The 21,805-nt window shown below is 54.0% G+C and overlaps 8 protein-coding genes across 8 annotated transcripts; 4 read left to right on the forward strand and 4 right to left on the reverse strand.

Moving 5' to 3' along the window:
- Positions 1-190: 190 nt before the first annotated feature.
- Positions 191-597, forward strand: LTS14_007671 (uncharacterized protein; the record flags this gene model as incomplete). The annotated part of the gene is made up of 2 exons (XM_064840361.1): positions 191-204; positions 363-597. The coding sequence occupies 2 exons, from the start codon at positions 191-193 to the stop codon at positions 595-597; spliced, it is 249 nt and encodes an 82-aa protein (XP_064692241.1).
- Positions 598-3,850: 3,253 nt separating this feature from the next.
- On the forward strand, positions 3,851-6,793 carry GAT1 (Sodium- and chloride-dependent GABA transporter 1; the record flags this gene model as incomplete). Its single annotated transcript, XM_064840362.1, has 3 exons — positions 3,851-4,380; positions 4,436-4,808; positions 4,862-6,793. The coding sequence occupies 3 exons, from the start codon at positions 3,851-3,853 to the stop codon at positions 6,791-6,793; spliced, it is 2,835 nt and encodes a 944-aa protein (XP_064692242.1).
- A 616-nt stretch (positions 6,794-7,409) lies between these two features.
- On the reverse strand, positions 7,410-8,207 carry LTS14_007673 (uncharacterized protein; the record flags this gene model as incomplete). Its single annotated transcript, XM_064840363.1, has 1 exon — positions 7,410-8,207. One exon carries the CDS (start codon positions 8,205-8,207, stop codon positions 7,410-7,412), a length of 798 nt encoding a protein of 265 aa, XP_064692243.1.
- Positions 8,208-10,120: 1,913 nt separating this feature from the next.
- Positions 10,121-11,567, reverse strand: LTS14_007674 (uncharacterized protein; the record flags this gene model as incomplete). The annotated part of the gene is made up of 3 exons (XM_064840364.1): positions 10,121-10,783; positions 10,836-11,460; positions 11,512-11,567. 3 exons carry the CDS (start codon positions 11,565-11,567, stop codon positions 10,121-10,123), a joined length of 1,344 nt encoding a protein of 447 aa, XP_064692244.1.
- A 1,077-nt stretch (positions 11,568-12,644) lies between these two features.
- LTS14_007675 (uncharacterized protein) lies at positions 12,645-13,043 on the reverse strand (the record flags this gene model as incomplete). The annotated part of the gene is made up of 2 exons (XM_064840365.1): positions 12,645-12,796; positions 12,869-13,043. 2 exons carry the CDS (start codon positions 13,041-13,043, stop codon positions 12,645-12,647), a joined length of 327 nt encoding a protein of 108 aa, XP_064692245.1.
- An 861-nt stretch (positions 13,044-13,904) lies between these two features.
- On the forward strand, positions 13,905-15,910 carry LTS14_007676 (uncharacterized protein; the record flags this gene model as incomplete). The annotated part of the gene is made up of 2 exons (XM_064840366.1): positions 13,905-13,914; positions 13,980-15,910. 2 exons carry the CDS (start codon positions 13,905-13,907, stop codon positions 15,908-15,910), a joined length of 1,941 nt encoding a protein of 646 aa, XP_064692246.1.
- Positions 15,911-16,908: 998 nt separating this feature from the next.
- GLK1 (glucokinase) lies at positions 16,909-18,751 on the forward strand (the record flags this gene model as incomplete). Its single annotated transcript, XM_064840367.1, has 2 exons — positions 16,909-18,460; positions 18,636-18,751. The coding sequence occupies 2 exons, from the start codon at positions 16,909-16,911 to the stop codon at positions 18,749-18,751; spliced, it is 1,668 nt and encodes a 555-aa protein (XP_064692247.1).
- A 726-nt stretch (positions 18,752-19,477) lies between these two features.
- DBF2 (serine/threonine-protein kinase dbf2) lies at positions 19,478-21,594 on the reverse strand (the record flags this gene model as incomplete). The annotated part of the gene is made up of 2 exons (XM_064840368.1): positions 19,478-19,577; positions 19,652-21,594. 2 exons carry the CDS (start codon positions 21,592-21,594, stop codon positions 19,478-19,480), a joined length of 2,043 nt encoding a protein of 680 aa, XP_064692248.1.
- Positions 21,595-21,805: the final 211 nt, after the last annotated feature.

Here is a 21,805-nt window from a genome sequence, read left to right on the forward strand (position 1 = left end):
AACGTCTTCTCATTTCGCCAGATCTGCTATTCAGAGGAACTTGACAGATCGTCCATCGACGGTCGTTGCTCTTTCAACTACGAGCACAGTCAAGATGTAGGACTGTGTACTGATGGCTCTCGCCAGTGGACGGCCGATGTAGGTGAGGACGGCCTTGAGTGGATTCGATCATTTCGATTCGAGGTGCATCATGGTGAGGACTTGGTACGTTTCTGGATCGAGCGCGAGATTGACAGTCGACATTTCAACCTCAAGCGGTCGGGGATCTGGGATACGGTGGCGGTGAGCTGCTGAGAAGATTTTCCCGAAGAGGGTATCAGTCTTACTGTGGCGGATGTGGGCCAGATTGATGTGATTCTGAGGGATCAGGAGGAGGACATCGCGAAGCAGGCTCTGACTTGGGAATTTGTTTGGCGGATTGTTGATGGGCTATTTGAGGCTCTTGAGGGGCGGGATGGGGAGGAGGAGAGTGAGGGAGATGAGGAGGAGGACCAGGGAGAACAGGAGGACCAGGAAGGGGTTCAGGAGGATGGTGAGCTGGGTGCCGACGAAAGCGAATTTGAGAGTGAGGAAGAAGCCGAAGACGCGGAAGGGTAGAGTGACTCGATATAACGAACCAATAATTCTGAGATGAATCCCCGTATGAAGACTGGTCCGAACGAGCACTTTCGATGGACACAAAACTTGAATGTAGTATGATATTGAGAGCGCTCCAGTCTCTCGCAACTTGCTCTGCAAAGGATTGCTCTATGACGACTTCTTCAGGCTGGCCAGTTGTACGAACGTGGTGAGGTCGATGGGAAAATACGCGCGGAGATGCGTAGCGAAGCACTGAGCTTGGGTCTGGGCTGCTGAGACGATCAGACTGCGGCAAAGTAAAACCCCTGGGCTACGTTATCCGGAAGCTGATCAAGGAATAACAATGTCGGGTCGACTCGAAGCACAGATACTCCAATTGCACTATGAGGAGGCCTGGGAGCGTGAACTGCGTGCCTGCCCACAGCCAAGGTCAGAGTCCTGTTCAACCACGGAGATCCATGATCAAGCAAGAAACGTCCTAATCTCGACCACGTGCTCTCTTGCCTCAAGTCGTACATCTACTGATAACGGACGGCAAAGTCCCATCATGTCGTGCATGGAAACTCTCGCTCTCGTGTAGGTGATTAGATACTCTGCCTCTACGATAGGCAGGTACGTACTCCAGATATCGCCATCAACCTTCCGACTGACGTGCCAGGATGCAGGGCTCGATATCAGCGCACCGATTCGCCGTCCCTGGTCTCGTATCTAATCTGCGGGCGTGTTTGCGGGGAGCGAAAGGGCATCAGTTGCGATAGATGTGCATGTGGTTAAGATGTATAAGTAGGGCGTCAAGTCCATGGTGCTCGCGGAGTCTCTTGAGTCCTTCTCGAGCTCGCGTGCTTCTTTCGTCTTGCTGTCGTCATCACACACGCGAGCATCTTTCTTCCTTTTCTTCAACACGGACAATCTACACCTGACATACCTCTGCCGGCGTGGGATGTGGCTTTCCCACTCCTCGCCTCTGCTGGAAAACGTCTCGAGATCGAAGTCGCCGCCCCAGATCCGCGCCTCGCCACTTCTTCGGCAACCGCGCTAGGAGCTCTGTCTACCCCTCCCGATCTCTCCACATCGAGTCAGCACTTTGTCGTGTGAGCTCCGGGCTCATCTCAAGTCGTTGCCACCAACACAGCTGTTTTTCCACGATCGAATTCATCTATTCTCGGCACTGCTTTTAACCGGCACCATCTGCCATTTCGTTAGGCGATTTACCTGAAAGATGGGATAAGAAGTGGCCCGGCCGCCGCCTCTCTGAAGGACAACGAGCACCCCCACGGCACAGGCACATGTCAGCACTGTCCCTGCTTTCGCTGTCTTGCCGACCTCACGGTCCGGTGGTCTTAGCGTTCGGCATCTCCATACACTTTCCTTTGAGGAAGGCGAGCATGTGACAGCGGAGCTCAACGCCAACGCGAGGTTCACGTTAGGTCAACGGGCTGGCCTTAATGATGTAGGACCGCTGTTACCCTCGGATTGAATCGTGCAAACACCCAAGATGACAGACGACGAGTTGGAATTACCGGACCAGATTGTCGCGAGAGCTGAGAAGACCCAGCAAGCTCTCAGCTACCTTGCCTGCGTGCGACCATCGATCGCGACTCCACGACAGCTCTTCTAGCGGGACCTTCGGCTCGAGGCAGCTGAACATTTGCCGCCGGTGTACCTTTGACGCAGCTCCACTCGGGCTTTGCAACCTACAGATAATGGCTAGGAATCACTGCGACGACAGGCTTCGTCACCAGCATTGCGCTGGTCTGAATTCGGGCCTTCATGAGAACCCCGTTTGTGGAAGGCAAGATCACATCGTTGAAGTCGATAATGGCAGGCGGATAGATTATGCGCATGCCCCTCGAGAGCTTTTGATTGCGCGAAAGCCATGACGAAGCAGAACGAGGCATATCTACTCAAGAACAATCATCTTGCGCGACGTTTGCATCGGTCGCTCGAAAGTGCACATATTGCTCGCACCAGAAAAGTTAGGGTTGAGTCTCGGGCGCAATCGGAAGGACCAGATGCGGTCGCCCGTTAGCAGTCTCCTAAGGATCAGACCACCATCAACTCTGCTACAGCCTGTATCGAAAATGTATCCACTGTAGGACTTGTAGTAGACTCTCAATTGTCCACTTACACTGCTCCCCGACTCCATATATCAAGAGCAATTGCGTGCATTGGTGCATTGTTGAGTAGTGTCACAATTGTACATCCGCCATTATTTTTGTGAGGGCAAAGCGAACCTCCAGCGAAAACTCAATTTGACAGAAGCTTTCTGGAAGTGAGGAGGAGTCGAGACCGACTCGTTTTATAACGCGAGCTCGACCTCGTAGGGTTGAAGTGTATTATTGAGCAGCTGAACTAAGCCACAATAATGTGCTTATGATCAATTGAATGTTTACCAAAACAATCGTCGTGCCTCTTCATAGCGATCCAGCGTTCTCCATCCGTTCATGGCGTTTGGCTGGGCCTTGACTCCACAAGTTTTGATTGAGATCGAGCATGGCGATGGAGGCCCTGCATGCGAGCGTCACTGTGCGCATCCGGTAGATATTCGTGGCTTCAGGCTAACAGGCCTCATCATCTCATACGAAGCGAGAAGGCCGTCTGATGCCGAGGTGGGCTCAATGCGTACCAGATCTCTAGCAATAAAGTTGAATATACGTGGCGGAGGGACCTCGCAGGTCGTTCGCGTGTGAGAAGTGCGAAATGCTGTGAAAATGATCGTCTTGATCAAACTCACACACCCGGAAGAATCACGGACGGCTACGCGCACTTTGCAATGGGGAACGGCAATGACTTGCAGCGCGGCCGACGAGGGTGATCCATGGCGTGCATGTGCTCAGATGCCATTCGCGTGAGCCTCATTGGCTGACCCACTCCCCATCCCACGCTCTCATGCGGGAAGAAAGTAGCTTCCAAAGCACACCGAAAGGACCGAGCTACTTCCTCAGCGTTGCGCGCAAGCTGGGAAAGTTACCAACAGGACGCTGTCGTAGTGGGTGGATTATCCCGGCGGGCAGGGCATTTTGAGCCGGCTTTCCACCCTCGATTCATATTATTGCGCCCGTGTGTGTGTGCGTCTGTCGTAGCGCAGGTAGTGGGCCGCCGACAGCTAACCTGTCAACCTGTGCACCGTTGTATTACCTATACCTCTTTCACCCGGCGTGCCACTCGCCCACCAATTTGCTTACGTCTTTGGAGCAAGATTAATTAAACATTTCCCACGGTGAGCAGCAGCGAAGGGAGATTTGGTAGTCTCTGGCCTTGGAACAACCATATGTCGGAGGGCCGAAGGACGCAGGACGCAGGCCTAGAGCAGGCTAGGGCGTATCGACAACCGCGTGGGGTGATGATAGACGAGCTGCGGTCCTCAGACGTACTCTCAGACGATTCGACCTACACTGCCGCGGAGACCTCCCAACTCGAGTCCTCACCACGTCATGTGCGCATCCCGCCGGGACAAGCCAACGACGACAGTTCTGGATCGTCTTCCGCCCTGCACTCGCTGACCTCCGCCAGCACGCTGAGCACGCTGGAGGGGAAGCTGGAGCTGTCGCCACAAAACGCGGTGGCGGCGCAGAAGGGCATCCTGCGTGAATCACTTTTGGACGGGTGGAAGGACGATGCGAGCGCGGTCATGGAGTTGGAGTCACCAGAAGAGATGCAGAAGAAAGATCCGCTTGGCACGCAGATATGGAAATTGTACCACAAGACGAAAGGGCAGCTACCCAATTCGGAACGCCTCGAGAATCTGTCATGGCGCATGATGTCTATGAACCTACGTCGCAGAGAGCTGGAGAGGCAAGGGTGAGTGATATGAGTAGTTTGGTGACGTGACAGTGTGATGCTGACAAGTGGGCAGACTGCTCTCGCAGGCGCCTCAAACCACAAACCGACCTAGCGGCATTGCACAGCTTCGGAAGTCGTCTGAACAGTCCAGTGTCAACCAGAAAGATGACCAGATGAACCTGGACGATTTCATCGTGCCGTCTTCGATGGGCACACCCGCTGGCATTTCACCCGCGCCCTCAAGTGCGGCAGGCGATCTAGACTACCCTTCCTTGGTAACAGCATCTGCCATCCCTATCAAACAACAACACCGACTGCAGTCAGAGGACCTATCAGTCGCACGTGCTTCCGCACCCACAGTCGGACCATTGGAACAGAGCCGAACCAATCAAGAATTCAATTACGTACAAAGGCACGTGCGCAAGACGAGCATAGATGAAAGAAGGGTATGTCGTGGCAAGTCTGTACTGTGTTGTCTGATTATGCTGATCGAATGTAGCCACCGAAGCGAAGAGCCGAAGCATCGCCGCAAGTCCCTCCCGTCAACAACAATGTCATGGTATCCCAAGATCCGGCGGAAGAGGCTGCGTTGCACAACTACTCACTCGAGCCAACCCCGACTGTTCACCCACAAGCCCAGCACCCTAACATCCCATTCAACCTCAACACCTTTGACCTCGAGAATGATCCTATCATCAACTCCGCAGGGCCACTGCAACATAGCTTTGGCTTCTCTCCCGTTGGATCGCCCATGTTCAGCAACGGCGCTTTTAGTGGAATGTACACACCTCAGACCACGATGCCGCCGCCGATGAGCATGTCGAACTTCCAGTCACCGATCCAGTCTACCTATCCTTCCACGGTCTCTACTCCACAACCCATAGCAGAGACGCATGAGAACATGTTCTTTGGTGGTCAGTCGCAAATGCAGCACGGCCACGCATCCATGCCAAATTTCAATCACCTGCCGCTTCAGCAAACGCCAAGTCAACCGCAGGCACAGCAATTCGTCTTCAACCCTACTGGTGACAGCATGTTCAGTGCCATGTCTTCTAGTGCACCTACGCACAACTTCTTACAGCCGACCTTCCAAATGCCAGGACATCTTGACATGCCTGGTGGCTCTCACGACTTCATGCAATCTGGCAGCTTGCCGCTGTCTCACCACGACAACATGTTCACGTTCGGAGGAGATGACGACGATGAAGACGACGATACCATGCAATTCAATGACCCAAACATGATGATGCCGCAAAGCTATTCACCAATGGAGGACATGAACAACGGCTTCCAATGGGATCAAAATCTGTCAAATCAGTTCAATCCCACTGCTGCACGCTATCCGGCTGGTCCGCCAAGGAAGGGTGTTACGATTGGTCATACCGAGATGATACCTTCGCCGCAGGGCTGGGATCAGTCTGGTCTGGGTCGTGGACATGGATCAGCTGCATCAGTCAGCGACATGAGGAATCGTGGTGGTGATCCGAGGACGAAGAAGATACCAAGGACAACGTCTACACCGAATACAGTCGGGATGGCAACTGGAATGTTTTCGATACGCACGCAGTCGTCACCTTCGTCGCCGCCAGAATCGGGCTTTGGATCTGCTGCCCCATCGAGGCCAGGCAGTCCGCGGCCGGACAGTGGAGTCCCTACGACCTGCACGAACTGCTTTACACAAACGACACCGCTCTGGCGTCGTAATCCCGAAGGCCACCCTCTGTGCAATGCTTGCGGGTTGTTCTTGAAGCTGCACGGTGTAGTGCGACCATTGAGCTTGAAGACAGACGTGATCAAGAAGCGCAACAGAGGCAGCGGCAATGCTGCTCCTGTGGGTACAATGCGAGGTAAGAAGGGCGCAAGCCGTAAGAACTCGGTAGCACAAACAACAGCCACCACCCCGACTTCAGCCAGAGGCTCCAACAACGACGCCGATTCGCCCAAATCACTTGCCGGATCAGCCGGAAGTGGAACTGCGGCCACGACGCCTACGAGTTCCGGACCTGCCGAGAAGCCAGTGCCGAAGGTCGTCGCTATTGCTCCTGGACCGCCGAAGCCTGTCTCCCAGCCGCCTGCTTTGGTCCCGACACGAACAATGGCACCCCGCAAAGCAAGACGTCAAAGCAGAGCTAGTATGCCGACTGCACCCGAGGATACAGAAATGGTAGACGCAAGCACCACGAGTCCAGGCGCGGCTGGTGCGAGCAGGAGTAATGTCCCGATTGCCCCCTCGGCACCACCTCCCTTGGCTCCAAATATGCTCTCGCAAGCCGATCTTGCAGCTATGCAGAGTCAGATGATGGCTGCGCCGAATGGTGGGCCGATGCAAGGACGTCTTGTACTGGGTCCGAATGGCGAGCTCCCAGCTGGAGTGCATCCGGGTATGTTGACGGGTCCGCAAGAGTGGGAATGGTTGACTATGAGCTTGTGAAAGTTTCACAGCCACCAGAGGAGGAGGTTGGAGAATGAAGGCGGGGCTCAAGTGGAGACATTATTATACGCCGATCTGTCTGGTATGATTGCTTTTCGGTCTTTTTGGTTATGATACCCCTGGAATGTGCGTTGTGCGAAGCTTTATCTGGACGTCTATTCGCTTTATTCTAGTGGCTATGCGATAGGTGCTTTTGCTGCTATCATTGTAGGGATCTTCATGTTGTACATAGATGGCGGTTCTGTTGCGGGTCACGATTCTGACGGGGATGTCGTTGGGCATGGGGCCAGAGTCGATCGTATGGAATAGGCTTATGAACTTTTGTTGCCAGCTATCTGAGGTGGGGCAACTGATAGAGATGCTAGAGCGGATACAATGCTGTAATGCAGACGAATTTTCTACTTGCGTCTTCTGCATCTGATTGCTGTGTAGTGTGGTTAGTATTGAGAAACCATTGCTACCACCCACAATCATCTTCCCATTGTGTGCTAATGCTCAGGGGTGGAGGCATGCAATCCATTTCTCCCATGGGCCGCAAGTCTACAGCAGAGTGTTTCTCGATTGATGGATCGGAGGTCTGATATGCCAACAGCAAGATATACATAACAGTGGTGCTTTACCCATGAAGCAAGTCCGTAACCCTGACTTCTCGCTGCACGACCACCGCGCCACTGGGATCTAGCTTACGGTAGTAATTGGCTTCTGTTCCGACTACTCTGAACCCACGCTTCGCATACCACTCCAAGCCTTCCTCATTTGCTTCCCAAACATGCGCCGCCACGCTTGTGATGCCGTAAGCGTCTACCGCTCGAACGAGTAGCGTGTGCATCATGTGCGATGCTACGCCATGTCCACGGTAAGGAGACAGTAGTGTGAGGGTGCAGAGGTAAAGCATGTCCTTCTTCTCATCCATGTCTTCGAGGTTGGATGTTTGTGGGGTCTCGGGCAGTATTCGGCAGCGTATGGCTCCGATCAATCGTCCTTTCTCCTTGCCAGAGTTGGCGGGATCGTCGTGCCAGAGCGCCAGGAGAGTGAGGTTATAAGTCACTGGGTCCGCAGTGATGGCCTGGTAGAAGCTATCCGGGTAAGGAAGAGGTAGTAAGACGCTATTGAGACGTTTCAGAGCGGGTATATCTGCTTTGGTGCATGCTCGTATCTCTACATTCTGCGGGAGGTGTGGCGAGGGTGCTTTCCATGGCTTGGCTGTCGTGGAGGGCGTGACAGTCTTCGGTACTGAGCTCCCTGAGGGCTCAGCCTGAAAAGGTGGCGGTGTGTTTGTGTGTCCGCTGGGAAGTGGGTTGGTCTCTTCAGTCTCAGTGTCGTGTTCAGGGGTCGGAGTCGTAGTGACAGTCTTGTTCTTCTGAGCCGTGATGGCGGGTTTCTGCAGCCATGCTGTGAGCGATGACTGTGGCATTCTTCTCAACCATCATGAGACGATCAGACTGCCTTTCGTACTGACAGAGTCGCGCGATGGTGGTGACATGAATGACTGAAAGAGTATTTGATGAAGGTCCTGCGATTTGTGCCGGCTTGCGCTTCGGCCGAGACTCAATCTCAACTTCACTTCTGCTTCGCTTTCACCAGACTCCTGCATTCGCGGCCATCAACAAAACCATAACAACGGCAGGTACAGAGGACCGCGCTGCCATGGAAAGTAAGAGTACGAGAGAGTTCTGCGAGGCGAAGAAAAGACTACGGAGCACTGAGCATGATTCAAACTGCTACCAACGATCACGAAAGATATGTAATGTCTATGTGACACAAGCCCGTCAGAATATTGAATGACCTCAAAAGCCATTGGAAGTCACGGTTACTAGACCGACTGCACCGAAGTAGCAGCCAGCAAAGTCAACCTGAGCCTTCATCTTTCTCATCATTCAGGGTGGTGCTACCGTCTGCCCTCGTCTATGTCGTCACCGCACCACGTCAAGCAACGAAGGCTTCACAAACTCCGTAGCTTAGACAAAGCACTCAGTCGGCTGTAATGTCATGACTCCCACGACAGACTATGCACGATGCCCTCAAAAGAATCCGTCAACGAGCGAATGCCTGTGTTGGAGACTTCCGGTGACTGCCTCAGCCTACGGCTTACGGCAATACCTGCTCCAGGCAACAATAGCCCAAACCATTGCGAACCCGCTCTCGCTGTAGATGTCTGACTCCGCGACAAGCAGCTCACCGAGAACGGATCATAGCAAGCAGAGGGAACGGTAGCGAACCCAACGACCCACCTCGAGTCAAGCATGAGCCGGCTTGCAGGAATCACCCTGACAGCGAGCGCTGACAAGAAAGCAGGTTGACCACCGAGCGGAGAAACAACTGCTAGCATCCGTGAACGTCACTCATTGCCGAAGCAAAGGATCTGCGCGGCCATCAGAAGTTCAGGGCTCGACGAGAACGCAACCCGAAAAGCGAAGTCTTGGACGCACAAACTTGCTGGACACCCTCGACCACCTCGGAGGCACTGGGATTGGAGTAGGCGTGTCTTCTGAACATGCAGATTGGCTTACAGTCGCAGTCCCAAAGCACATGTCCTCCAACAGGAAGAGAGATGGTGGTACCACGATCTCAGATCCGGGTCGTCGTGTACTGTCCGAGAAGTCAGTCCTACTCAAAGGGGGTCGGAAGTCGTGTAGGTGGCTGTATGGCATGCCTAATTACTTCACAGCCCGGTACTAATGAGCTGGAGTGGTGTCTTCCCGGTACTAGGTTCCGATGGTTAACACGAAGACAGATTGAGAGTTCTCGACGGCAGTCGTACTTGCATACCGTTCCCACCAACGCCAGCGCCGTGCACCCCAGCGAAAGAGAGTAAACCGGTTTCTTCCTCACCGGTCTGAGATCACCATCTGCTGCTAAAGACTCTCAAGATTCTCCAACATAACCGCCCGTCGGTAGAGATGTTGCCACAAAGTCGAAGAAAGGTGTGTTTTGTGTATCTGCTACTGTCAACAAGAGCTCGAGGAAATGTTTTCAGGCCGTGAGAAGGGTCTGTGCTACCCCTTTAGCACTAATGCATGGCAAGATTGCGCTTCACGACGAGTACGCTTGAAGTGGAAGGAACGGTGTAGGTCGCGACTTCCGATTTTGCTGCAGTCGGATTCCGTGCAGGAAAGAGAGCTTTGCTGAAGCCTTCAAGCTGGCTGTGGTAATCGCTTATCGCTGTTGCATCAGCACAGAACGGCGAGCAGACTAGTAGGCCTGATTGCGTTGAATATGAATGATGCGGGAAGGAGGCGAAGTCATCAAGTACTTTTCATTGTCATAGTCGTGATACTAGAGCTATCTGCGCACCGTGGACGTCATCGTACCTAGAGCTCAGCCATACTACTTCGACACGGTAGCCAGCTTGCTTCGCACAGGCACATTGTGGTCCTTGCCCGCCTGGGGGAACCCCTCGATCTTGACATGCTTCCTGAACAGCAAGCAATGCGAGCTTCCACCGAAGTGGAACATGCCCGTCTGCTCGCCCTTCTTCACATGCTGACCCTCCTTGACGGTGATATCACATGTGCTGACCTCGTCCATACCAATGCCGATGAAAGCCATGAGCCCGATATCCGGGTTGTCAGCCTCGATGAAGATGATGGCACGGGTGGCTAGAGCAGAGAGATATCCCTGTCCGACGGAAATACCGGCGGCATCAATCTCCTGCACTGTCGGGTCGCCGAGGCCTTCGAAGAGGGGCTCGGAGAAGTAAGTGCCGTCTTGCACGAAGGCCTTCTTGATCGTGCCGCTGACGGGTGCGTGCCACCTGTGGTAGGACAGAGCTGAGAGGAAGGCTTGGTAGACGGTGCCACCAGCGAAGTTCTCCGCCAGCTTGTCGTGAGCGAGCATGTCGAGGATGCTGTAAGGTTGACCTTTAATCCAGAAGTGGTCACGGAGCTTGACGTCGTGCTGCACGGCGAAGGTCTTGCTCTCGCAGCAGTTGTTGATCACACTGTCATCGTCGGGAGATTCGATTGGGCGGACTTCAGGCTTGAATTGGCGCTGTAAAAGAAGTTAGCAGCTACCGTTTTCATACACTTTACTCCCAGTTTACAGTGAAGAACTCATCCCAGCTCTTGTAGCCCTTGTGCTTGCCCTTGGGATCAGGTGATACGAAGAAGTCGTCGAAAGTGTGGTTGGTGCTATAGGGCCCGTTGGCCACATGCATCATGTCATTGACGCCATGCTCGCTGAACCACCCCTGCTTGTGGGAACCGAGAACCTCAGCAGATTTGGGAGAAGCCAACAGCTTGCCCCACTCGTTCAAGATCTTCTTGAAATGAGCGTTGACCTCTGGGTCGAGGAAGGCGGCATAGCCACTAGCAGTACCCATTGGGTAGTCGAGGATGGCGCACATTGGCACACCGACCATACCGACATGAGCGGCAGCATCACTCCAGTATGGCGCCGAGCCGAAGGTGTGGTTCAGGACCTCCAGCATGTGATGGTAGTCACGGATCTGCTTGTGGCCGGTTGGGTCCTTGTTGTATGGGTGCTTCACCGGCACTTCAGTGAACATAGAGTTGAAGTACATGTAAATGCGAGGGTTGCTCTCGATGAAGTTCTTGAAGTCTTGGAGCACGGGGACGAGTTCCTTCTTGTTCTCGCCTGCTTGCTTGACTTGGTGACCGAGCCATTCCTTCTGGACGCGGTGGTCTGCTGGCAGCCAGGCGCCGGCACTGTCTACATGTCAATACTGTGGCGATTGCTTTGGGTTAATGCTGACTTACTTGGAGCGCTCGTGCTCCTTGGGGATATCGTGCTTGTCTCCGTGTTGATGAGACATGATGGCTGTGGTTGTTAGATCGGTGTGGGTGGTATCAGAATAAAAGTGAGAGCTTCAAATCGTTGTTGAACAAAACCATCAAGCCTTTGCCAAGAATATCACATTCAATGCAGGAACGCTTGCATGCAATGACGAGGTTTACGTCAGAATTCAAGCTTTCATGCATGTGCTGCCGTGTTCCAGGCCTTTGAGCTCTTCCGCTTGGTCCGTCAAGCAGGCATTTCTTCAACTAGTGAACTGGAGACGCTCTTTCGTCGGCAACACCGCTGGTGTCGAAGCAAAGCAAATCATGCCTGCCCGTACACGTGAAGGGGTACGCAAGCGTGTCGTAACTTTGCCACGTGGAGCCATTGCGGACGGTGACGGCAGCGCTGTTGAATGTACAGTGTGTCCATATAGTCATCTCCGTCAAGCGACCAAGGTACCTTGTTCGACCTACGGATCGAACTGGAACATGTGGTGGGTGAAGTCGGGTGGGCAAGGAGGCGGAGGATGAGAAGAGGATACACCTTGACTTGAGGCTAATGCTCGCCATTCTTCATGTTTGCTTAGAGGGACATGCCCACAGTACCACGGACTCAAATGACACGAGCAGGTCCTGGACGGATGAGCGCGACCAGTGGACCAGTAGTCGCAACAATTACCGTGAAGCGATACTCCGACTCGAGCAACTACACACTTATACAGCGTCACTGCAGCACAGTATCCACAATCTTCATCTATGTATGCGAAGCGATGGCGTTATGCCAAGTCTCCAACTGATGCTTTCTTACAAGAGGAAAGGCCACCCTGCAACCAGATGTTAACGGAAGCGCGATAGATCACGTAGAAACAACATCAGGGTTTCGTTGCGTCTCGGTTAAAATGACAGAAGCCATATATACATATTCCGTCGACTAATCAGTGGCCTGCCTGCATGTCTCAGTGTTTACCATCAAATTCACGACCATCTGCCAATGATTTAGTCTGCACCTGCAACACTCCTCGACACCTGGTCAAAGGCTCAGCAGCAGACGGTCTGGTTCATTCAAACGCCTGTACCCAAGGATATATCGTGCACGGTCATTCATTCATTCATCATTGCTTCTCAGTAACCTTCTGCTGCAGCTCATCCTGCATCTCCTTCTTCTCCCGGATAACTTCTGGGTCTGAATTGGTTGCTGGTTGTTGGCCCGCTTTCAGTTCGCTTGAGACGACGGGGTCGGGGAGGAGTTGTCGTTTCATGACATCTATTCGACATATTATTAGCGTCTAGATCATTCCCGGTCTGATGTGCTAGTGAGGGCTGAAGGAGTGCTTACCTGTGGGCGATATGGGATCAGCTGATCCAGGTTCTGCCTTGAGCGAAGGGTCGAGGTCGACATTGACATGAGGATTGTCTGGCGTCTCCGATAATGTGCGATGGTCCCTCATCATTGCGTCGTTGATGCTTCCTTGAGTTGGCGATCCAGTAAAGAGTTTGAGGCTGCCAAACATTGCGATGATTGATTGTTTGATCTCGTATATCCTTGGAGTGCTGAGAAGAAGTGGGAATGTGAATGCGGTATCTACGTTTTCGATTCACGACTGCGATGTATATATGTCCATCTACCCACTCAGCTCCCTCCTGATTACCAGCAATGTAAGCGTCATATGGCGGAGAGCCGAGAGGATTCGCAACAGCTTCAGAGATGAATAGATGAGATTGGGGGGGGACGTGAGACGGGTGGCAGCTCTGCTCAAGCACAGGAACGGTCAATGCGGTTGATGATCTTCAATTGCCCGTGCGTCAGCGGCGGCGCCAGCGGTCTTGGGAAGGCCGATGATGGGCGTGGAGATGGAGAGGTGGAGAAGGGAGTTTGCCGTTTGCGGCTGATTGTGATGGTCCTGATGAAGGCATTGGTTTTACTTTGGGTCTTATCTGTTTATATCATAAGCAAATTGCATGACCGTGTTGTGTTCACGTCCGTCGCAGATGTTCGTCATGGCGGTTTCGTATCTTCGTGTCACGTGTACAAGGCAGCATTGTTGGCAGCATTGTTGGCAGCACGGCATTTGCGCCGGCTTGCTTGCTTGCTGGATAGCCGAGAAGCGAGGGCCGCCAACATCTACCGTGCTTCGTGAGCTCTCAATACACAGCAATCACGTCCGTGAAAATCTACGGAAGTCTTCTGTATATGAACCAATAGCCAGTAGGTGTTGTGCTATCGATACGTCTGCGCAGAATCGTTTCCCACATAAATGAATACAGACCATATTGTTCTCGATTGACAGACAAGGCCAAAACGACCTTACCACGAGCTCCCGTCCTTCTCACTTATCTGACAACAGCAGCCGCCAACCTCCCCTTGCAGAATCATGGCTCTAGGTATAATATCACTTGTCATGATTCTCCTCACTACCAGATCCTCCCTGACTATGATAAAAACATAGCCCTAGCAGCCACCACAACAGCCGGAGCAGCAGCAACAGCCGCCTACCTAGACGCCCGCCTCCACCTCCGCAAAGACCTCGCCGACTACCGCGAAAGCCGCCACCTCGCCCGTCTAGGCGCACGTCTCGCTCGCGAGAACAAACGCTCCCTCTGGTACCAATTCGAAGAACAAGCCCACAAACTCCCCAACGAGCAAGCGATATGGTATCGTCCTTCCCCTGCCGATACAGCGGTGCAGTTTTCTTACAAGCAGGTGTATGAGAATGTGTGTCGTTGGGCCGGGTTCTTGCAAGAGGTTGGAGTCAGGCCGGGGGAGCTGATGAGTTGTTATTTGGTTAATTCGCCCGAGTTTATGTTTAATTTGTTGGGGTGTTGGGGCGTAGGGAGTGCGCCGGCGATGATCAACTATAATTTGGCTGGGGATGGACTTGTGCACTGTTTGCAAGTTGCTGGGGGGAAGGTTTTGGTTGTGGATGCTGATGCTGGGTGTGTGGAGCGGATTGAGGCCGTACGTAGCCGGATCGAGAAGGAATTGGGGATGAGGATTATTATTCTGGATGAGGCGATCAAGGCCGCGATATATGCGCGCGACCCGGTCCGACCGCCTAATTCCTTCCGCGATGGAGTGACAGGCACCTTTCCCATCTTCCTCTTCTACACCTCCGGCACAACGGGCCACCCCAAGGCCTGCCCCTTCGAAACGCAACGTTCCTACGGTCTCGGCTTCCCACGCCATCGCACTACTGGCCTCAAACCCGGTCAAACTGCCTCTTTACTCCGAAGGGGGAGGAAAGCAGATGTCTGGTACGACTGTATGCCCCTCTACCATGGTACCGGCTGCACCGTAGCGATCGGCTGTCTGATCTCCGGCCTTACACTCGCGATCGGGAGAAAGTTTAGTGTCAGGAATTTCTGGCCGGATGTCCATGATTCCCACGCCAACGCTTTCGTGTATGTGGGCGAGACGGCCAGGTATCTGCTTGCTGCTCCGCCTTCCCGCTTAGATCGCGGACACAAGTTAAAGGCTATGTATGGGAATGGGATGAGGCCTGACGTTTGGCTGAAGTTCCAGGAGAGGTTTGGGATCGAGACGGTGAATGAGTTTTTCAATAGTACGGAGGGGATGTTGAGTCTGCTGAATGTGTGTCGGGGCCCTTTTCACGCAGCGCATGTGGGGCATCATGGGTGGTTGAAAAGGAGGGAGTTGTGGGGAAAGATTGTGCCGGTGGAGATTGATCATGAGACGGGGGGGATGTGGCGGGATGGATTGACGGGTTTTGCTAAGAGGACGAGTTATGAACTTGGGGGGGAGATTATCATCAAGTGTGCGAGTGAGAGGGAGTTTGTCGGCTATTACAATAACCCTACTGCTACGGCTGGCCGCTTCGAGCGCGATGTTTTTGTCAAGGGGGATTTGTACTACCGGACTGGTGATGCCTTGCGCAGAGATGGGGATGGGAGGTGGTTCTTTCTTGATCGGCTGGGCGATACCTTTCGCTGGAAATCGGAGAATGTGAGCACCGCACAAGTTGCCGAACATCTGGGTAGATTTCCGGGAGTGGTAGAGACGAACGTCTACGGCGTGGAAGTCCCCTCCCATGATGGCCGAGCGGGCTGCGCCGCGATATACATCCGGCCCGAAGACCGCGCGAGCTTCAATTGGAAGGGTCTGCTGGACCATGCGCGCTTGGGGTTGCCGAAGTATGCGGTGCCCGTGTTTCTAAGGGTGTTGGAGAGGCAGAGTCCCATGCATAACAATAAGCAGAATAAGGTGCCGTTGAGGAAGGAAGGGGTGGATGTGAGGAAGATCCGGGAAGGGGAGGCGGGGAGGGGGGATGTGATATTTTGGGTTAGGGGCGGTGGGGAGAGGTATGAGGAGTTTGGGGAGGGGGATTATGCTATGTTGGTTGAGGGGAAGGCGAGGCTGTAGGTGATTACTACCGCTACTTGTCATGTGCTTTGGCCATGTGCTCCTGTATACATATATCTCGTACTGTAGATTTACTTTTTAACCATGTGACTTTGCAGAGCCGCATACGTCACCCAGGGAGGATTAATTATTGGCGCCGTTGAAGCGCCGAGGTTAGGAAAAAGGAAACAGCTCTCAATCGGGCTTCCAGTATCACAGTTGCTTATCCGCCACCGGTCAAATGCCATTCATCAATATTTGGATAAATTATGTAAAGTATGTAAAGCCGTAAGCTCATGCTATAGAGGTGGCATTATTGTCGAGCAGCGGGTGTCGAGCGAGCATTTATTATTACTGTACTTCCCATCTCGTAATAATAATCCCAGTTGTGGAAGGAGCGGGCCAGAACTCCACAGCGGCCCCGCACTTTGGCTGGCTGGCTGGCTGGCTTGCTCGTCTGATCTGCAGCAAGCAGAGCAGAGCAGAGCAGAGCAAGTCGGTGTGAAGCTTCGAGCTGCTCGCTGCACTGCTGCACGTCTACTCCGCCCGTGGAAGCATCCTTAACCAATTCCTCTCCCCTCCCCCTCCCCTCCCCCCTCTCGTGTTTTCCTACTCCTCCCGCCACGCTGGCCGACCTTGGACCTCCTCCTCACCGCCCTACCATTCACTCCCGCAGCTCCTCCCTCCCACTCATCACACCAGCAACAGCAGCGAGGAAAGGCCGAGACGAGGAAGAGCTTCCTTTCCTCCAGGAATTACACGGCAGCAGACATCACAAGCCATCCCTCTTCACCCTCCACCGCCTACCGCGAACATCCACCGTCACCGCTTGCCTCGTCCTCCTCGTCCTCCTCGCCCAGCTCATCCTCCTCCCCCGCCTCGCACCCTACTACTTTCACCCCCACCCTCCCCTCCCCACCACCTGTCCCGTGCCCGCCACCCACAACCCGTTCGTCCAAGAACTCTACTGCCGGCCCCGCGAACACCGCTCCTCCTACTTTGGCAAATCCCAACACAGCATGGCTCTCGCCGCCGCCGCCGAGCGCGTGGCCGCCGAGTTCGAGTACTCGGCCCAAGATGTCCAGCGAGGTGTGAAAGAGTTTATCCGACAGATGGATGAAGGCTTGGGGAAGCAAGGGGCGACGATGAGCCAGATCCCGACCTATGTCACTGCTGTCCCGAACGGGACGGAGAAGGGTTTGTACATGGCGGTCGACCTGGGCGGGACGAATTTCAGAGTGTGTTCCATCCAATTACATGGCAACAGCACCTTCAGCTTGACGCAGAGCAAAGTCAAGATCCCGCAGGAATTGATGGTGGCCAAGACGAGTAAGGAGTTGTTTTCCTTCTTGGCCAAGCAGATCGAGACTTTTCTCAAGACCCATCATAATGAGCATTATGTCAATCATGTGGAGCGGAGGCGACGGGGGAGTTATATCGGCGCTTCGTTCCATGATGAGGAGGTCTTTCATCTGGGGTTCACTTTTAGTTTTCCCGTGCAGCAGTCCGGGATTAACAAGGGGACATTGATCCGTTGGACGAAGGGGTTTGATATCAAGGATACTATCGGGAAAGATGTCTGTGCGTTGTTGCAGAAGGAAATCGATCTCCTCCATCTTCCCGTCAAGGTCGCGGCGCTGGTCAACGATACGGTCGGCACACTCATGGCCCGCTCGTATACCAGCCCGGGGAAAACGGGGACTCTTCTCGGCGCCATCTTCGGCACGGGAACGAATGGTGCGTATGTGGAGAAACTGGACCGCGTGACAAAACTCAAGAAGGGTGGGAGTAAGGCTGCGGGCGATGTGGACGATAGTACGGGGGAAATGATCATTAACACCGAATGGGGTAGCTTCGACAACCAGCTCTCCGTCTTGCCTAGTACATCTTACGACAAATCCCTTGACGCCGAGTCCAATAACCCTGGTATCCAAATGTTCGAGAAGCGCGTTTCAGGCATGTTCCTGGGCGAGATCTTACGCCGAGCGATCGTCGATCTGATCAAAGACCCTTCCGTCCCGTTATTCAGCGACGAGCATAGTAATCAGAATGATATCCACAGCACGACGAACATCCACGACCAGAGCGCTCTGTGGAACCAATGGGGGCTCGATACGAGTTTCTTGTCTATCGCCTCGGGAGACACCTCTGCGGGACTGAAGGTCACCCGACAAACCCTCGACAACGACTACGGCGTCTCCGCCGCCAGCGCCGAGGATGCCGAAGCCGTCCGTCTCATCGCCTCCGCCATCGGAAAACGCGCCGCTCGACTCTCCGCCGTGGCGATCGCCGCCGTCATCTTATCTACCGGCAAGTTATCTCATCCGACCGATATCGCAACCACAAACGACGCCAAACTCGAGGTTAACGAGGATGAGATTGTGGATGTGGGCGTTGATGGGAGTTTGGTGGAGTTTTATCCGAATTTTGAAGAGTTTATCCGCGAGGCGTTGAGGGATGTTCCCGAGATTGGTGTCCGGGGGGAGAGGAGGGTGAGGATTGGGATCGCGAAGGATGGGAGTGGGGTTGGGGCGGCGTTGATTGCGCTTGTCGCTGATCGGGCTGGGAAGGGTGAGTTCTTCTACCTTTCATCTCTTTTCCCCCCCCCCTTCTTCTCTCGAGCCTTTCCTTGTCTTCCCTTTGACGCGCGCGCTCGATGGGCTCTGGCCGGGTGCTTGGTTTGGTCGCTTGGTTTCCTTTGTGTTGCAGGAAGATTATGTGCTGACTTTGTGTTTCTGTGATGTAGGTGCGACGGCTGCTTCGTCCTCTACCTCCGCTGGTGCGGCCAATGGTGGTGGTTTAAGCGGGTTCTTGAGCCAGTTCATGGCGGATTTGAACAGGAATTTGAGGATGAGGGTGTAGGGCAGTAGGGCAGTGGCAGAGGGGGTGTATTGGCCGGGGGCATATCGGACAAACTGGATAGGAAGGTCGGGATCGGGTAAAATGGCTTGTACATTGTTTTGTCGTTGAGTGAGATCTGGATCTTGTGTATGTACGTTGTTGTTGTTGTTTTTTGCATCGTGTGTAGGTAGCTAGGCGTACGAGGGTAGGTGTGTGGGCATGTCTTGTATGAATGCTGCTTTCATATTCCTTACTACCACGATTTCTCTCAATTCTTCTGGGCGCTCGGTATCATCGGGTGAATATGGCTCGGTTGGAAGTCAGGGGAAGATGGCCCAGCGCTTGAGCATGATACATCAATCATGATCGCGAGAAGAAATGAGTTAAGTGTCAATGGTGGTGCGTTTTTGATGGTCATAGTACTACTAAAAGCCCAAGAAAAGCAATGAAAGCGACTAAGAACAATTCCAAGCAAGTAAGTGACGCCATCGATGATCGTATACGGGCATGCCATGCTCGTGTCATTATGCGCTCGCCGCTCCAGCGCATTCCATACCATGCCATGCCATTCTTGGACTCATATGCTCCCTTTCACCAACCCACCCGACTCCCGGAAAAAGAACGCCTGCCTCATCCTCATATCTCCCTCCGCCTTCAGACAGCGTCGTCATCTCTCTCTAGTGAGAAGCAGCGGTAGCGATACAGTCTCCGTCGTCGAGACCTTGGGTTGATGGAGATTGAAATTCTCTAGAAGATCGTGCCAAAGGCCTCCTCCGCCACATTACTCAACGGCTTCCGCGGACTAGCCGGTTTGCCTGTCTCGGCGTCGGTGGCGGGTTTCCGATGTCTGTACCGAATCAAGTCAGCTGTCGCCCACCTTCCAGCACCGTCTCTCGCAAAGGAGCAGGGGAGGAAACATACTTGAAAGTGAACCCGACAAACATCTGCCTCCCATTCTCCCCGCCCGGCCGCTCCGCCATCCGTTCCAACGCCTCCTGCTTCTCCAACACCTCCTTATACTTGGCCATATCCTTCTCACTCCCGAAATCATCAAAATATCCCGCGTCCGTCTCCGAGTCCAACTCCGGCACAAAGGGAGCACGTTCGCTTCGCAAACCGGACCAAGAGACCTCGCGGAAGTAATCGTGGGCTTGCACTGCTTTCATCCCGCGGAGCCGGTTGGATTTGGGTGCTATGAGGCGGGTTATCAGATCCCAGGTTCGGCGGGAAAGGAAGTAGTTCGGGTCTTCGTATTCTGGTTTGCGGAGAACAGATTGCCAGCGCTTGAGATTCTGCCATGTTTCGTCTACGGTCGCGCCGGCGAAGGGTGGGTAGCCGGCTAGGGCTTCGAAGAGCATGCAGCCTAGACTCCAGTAGTCGACGGTGAAATCGTATTCGTCCCCTTTCAGCACCTCGGGGGCCATGTAGTCCGGGGAGCCGACGATGGATTTGGCGTAGTTTACATCGCGTTCACGGAGGGAGCGGTAGCCTTCTCGGCGTTCTTTTAGTGAGCGCTCTTCGATTGGTCGGCCGAAGGGGATGGAGGAGGCGGGCATGTCGCCTACGGAGGAGAGTTTGATGCGCATGCTTTCGATCTTCGCCGGGGCGAGAAAACCGGCGGCGAGGCCGAAGTCGGTGAGTTTGACGTGGCCGGTGTTGTCGATGAGGAAGTTTTCGGGTTTGAGATCGCGGTGGATGTAGCCTAGTTGGTGGAGGGAGTCGACGCAGAGGAACATTTCGGAGATGTAGAAGCGGGCGTGGCGGTTGTGGAGGACGCCGGTGTTGTTGAGGAGGGTGCGGAAGTCGCCGCCGGGCACGTATTCCATGGCGAGGTAGATGGAGTTGTCGTCTTGGAAAGAGTAGAGGAGGCGGACGAGCCAGTCTGAGTTGGCTGTGGTGAGGATGTCTCTTTCTGTCAATACGTGTCTGACTTCGTCGAGTTTGTAGAGAAGTTTCTTGGACATGACCTTCAAAGCACAGATTTCACGAGTGTCCTTCTTGCTCGCTAGGTAGACCTGTCCATACCCACCCTGCCCGATCTGGGTCAGGATCTGGAAGTCTCCATGCTTCATCCTCGTACGCCTCTGTCTCAGCTTCGCCCTCTCATGACCGAGATATTGTGACCACAGGGCGTCGTACTTTTCCTTTTCTGCCGCTGGTGTAGCATCCGTGGGAGCAGGATTGTGTTGCTTAAACGCCTGTAATCTATTCTGACGGCCATGAGTGTAGGAGAGAAGATCGAAGTAGTAATCCAAGAAGTACAGCTGTGTCACATTCGCCAACCTCTTCACCGCCGGCTTGGTCAATTTCTCGATATCCTCGGATGTGAGAGCTCCAGTCATGGTACCCGTCTTGGGCCGAGTGGGCGAATGCTCGTCTCCCCGCGTTCTATACGGCTCCTGTCTTCGCTCTGCTGCTTGACTCTGGTACGAATTGGTTTGCTGGAGTTGTGGGCGATTGGTTGGCGGGGTGTTTTCTTTGCCCTGCTTGCGGAGGGGACTGCCTGGTGCGCCACCTTTGGCGTCTTGCCCGCAGAATGGTTCTGAGTAGACATTGTGATTGTTGTTGGTGGAGGCGGCCGGCTGTAGTGCCTTGCTGTTGGGTTGGCCTTGGGTGGGGACCAGCTTCATGGCATTGGAGAAGACGTCGGGCAGGTCGAATGCACCAGGTGGCATCTTGTTCTTGCTCGGGCTACCATGTGGTGTCTGAACAGGGGAGATAAAGGCCTCGGCATCGCGAGTGGGTGTGCCGGGAGCGCCATGGTCGAGGGTGTTGGAGGAGCGAGTGTGCAACAGTGGTGGGGGGATGGGCAGGGCGAATTCGTGGTTTTGCCCGCGGAGAGAGAGAGGAGCGCCGGCAGCCATTGTAACCTCACTGCCTTCGATCACTTGTCAGCAGGATGAGGCTCAGTGGCAGCAAGATACAGTATCAAGTGCTGTGGTAGAAGAAGCGAAGGCGTTGGCGTAGGACTAAATCGAAGCCACCACAATGGAAAGTCGGCGTTCTTGAGTCGTGCTTCGCGTGTCAAGCGCCGAAACGGCAATGGCCAAACACCGCTGTCACAGCAACCGCCAC

The sequence above is a fragment of the Recurvomyces mirabilis genome (assembly GCF_035927965.1).
Source record: "Recurvomyces mirabilis strain CCFEE 5264 chromosome Unknown scaffold_21, whole genome shotgun sequence".
Classification (NCBI taxonomy): Eukaryota; Fungi; Ascomycota; class Dothideomycetes; order Mycosphaerellales; family Teratosphaeriaceae; genus Recurvomyces; species Recurvomyces mirabilis.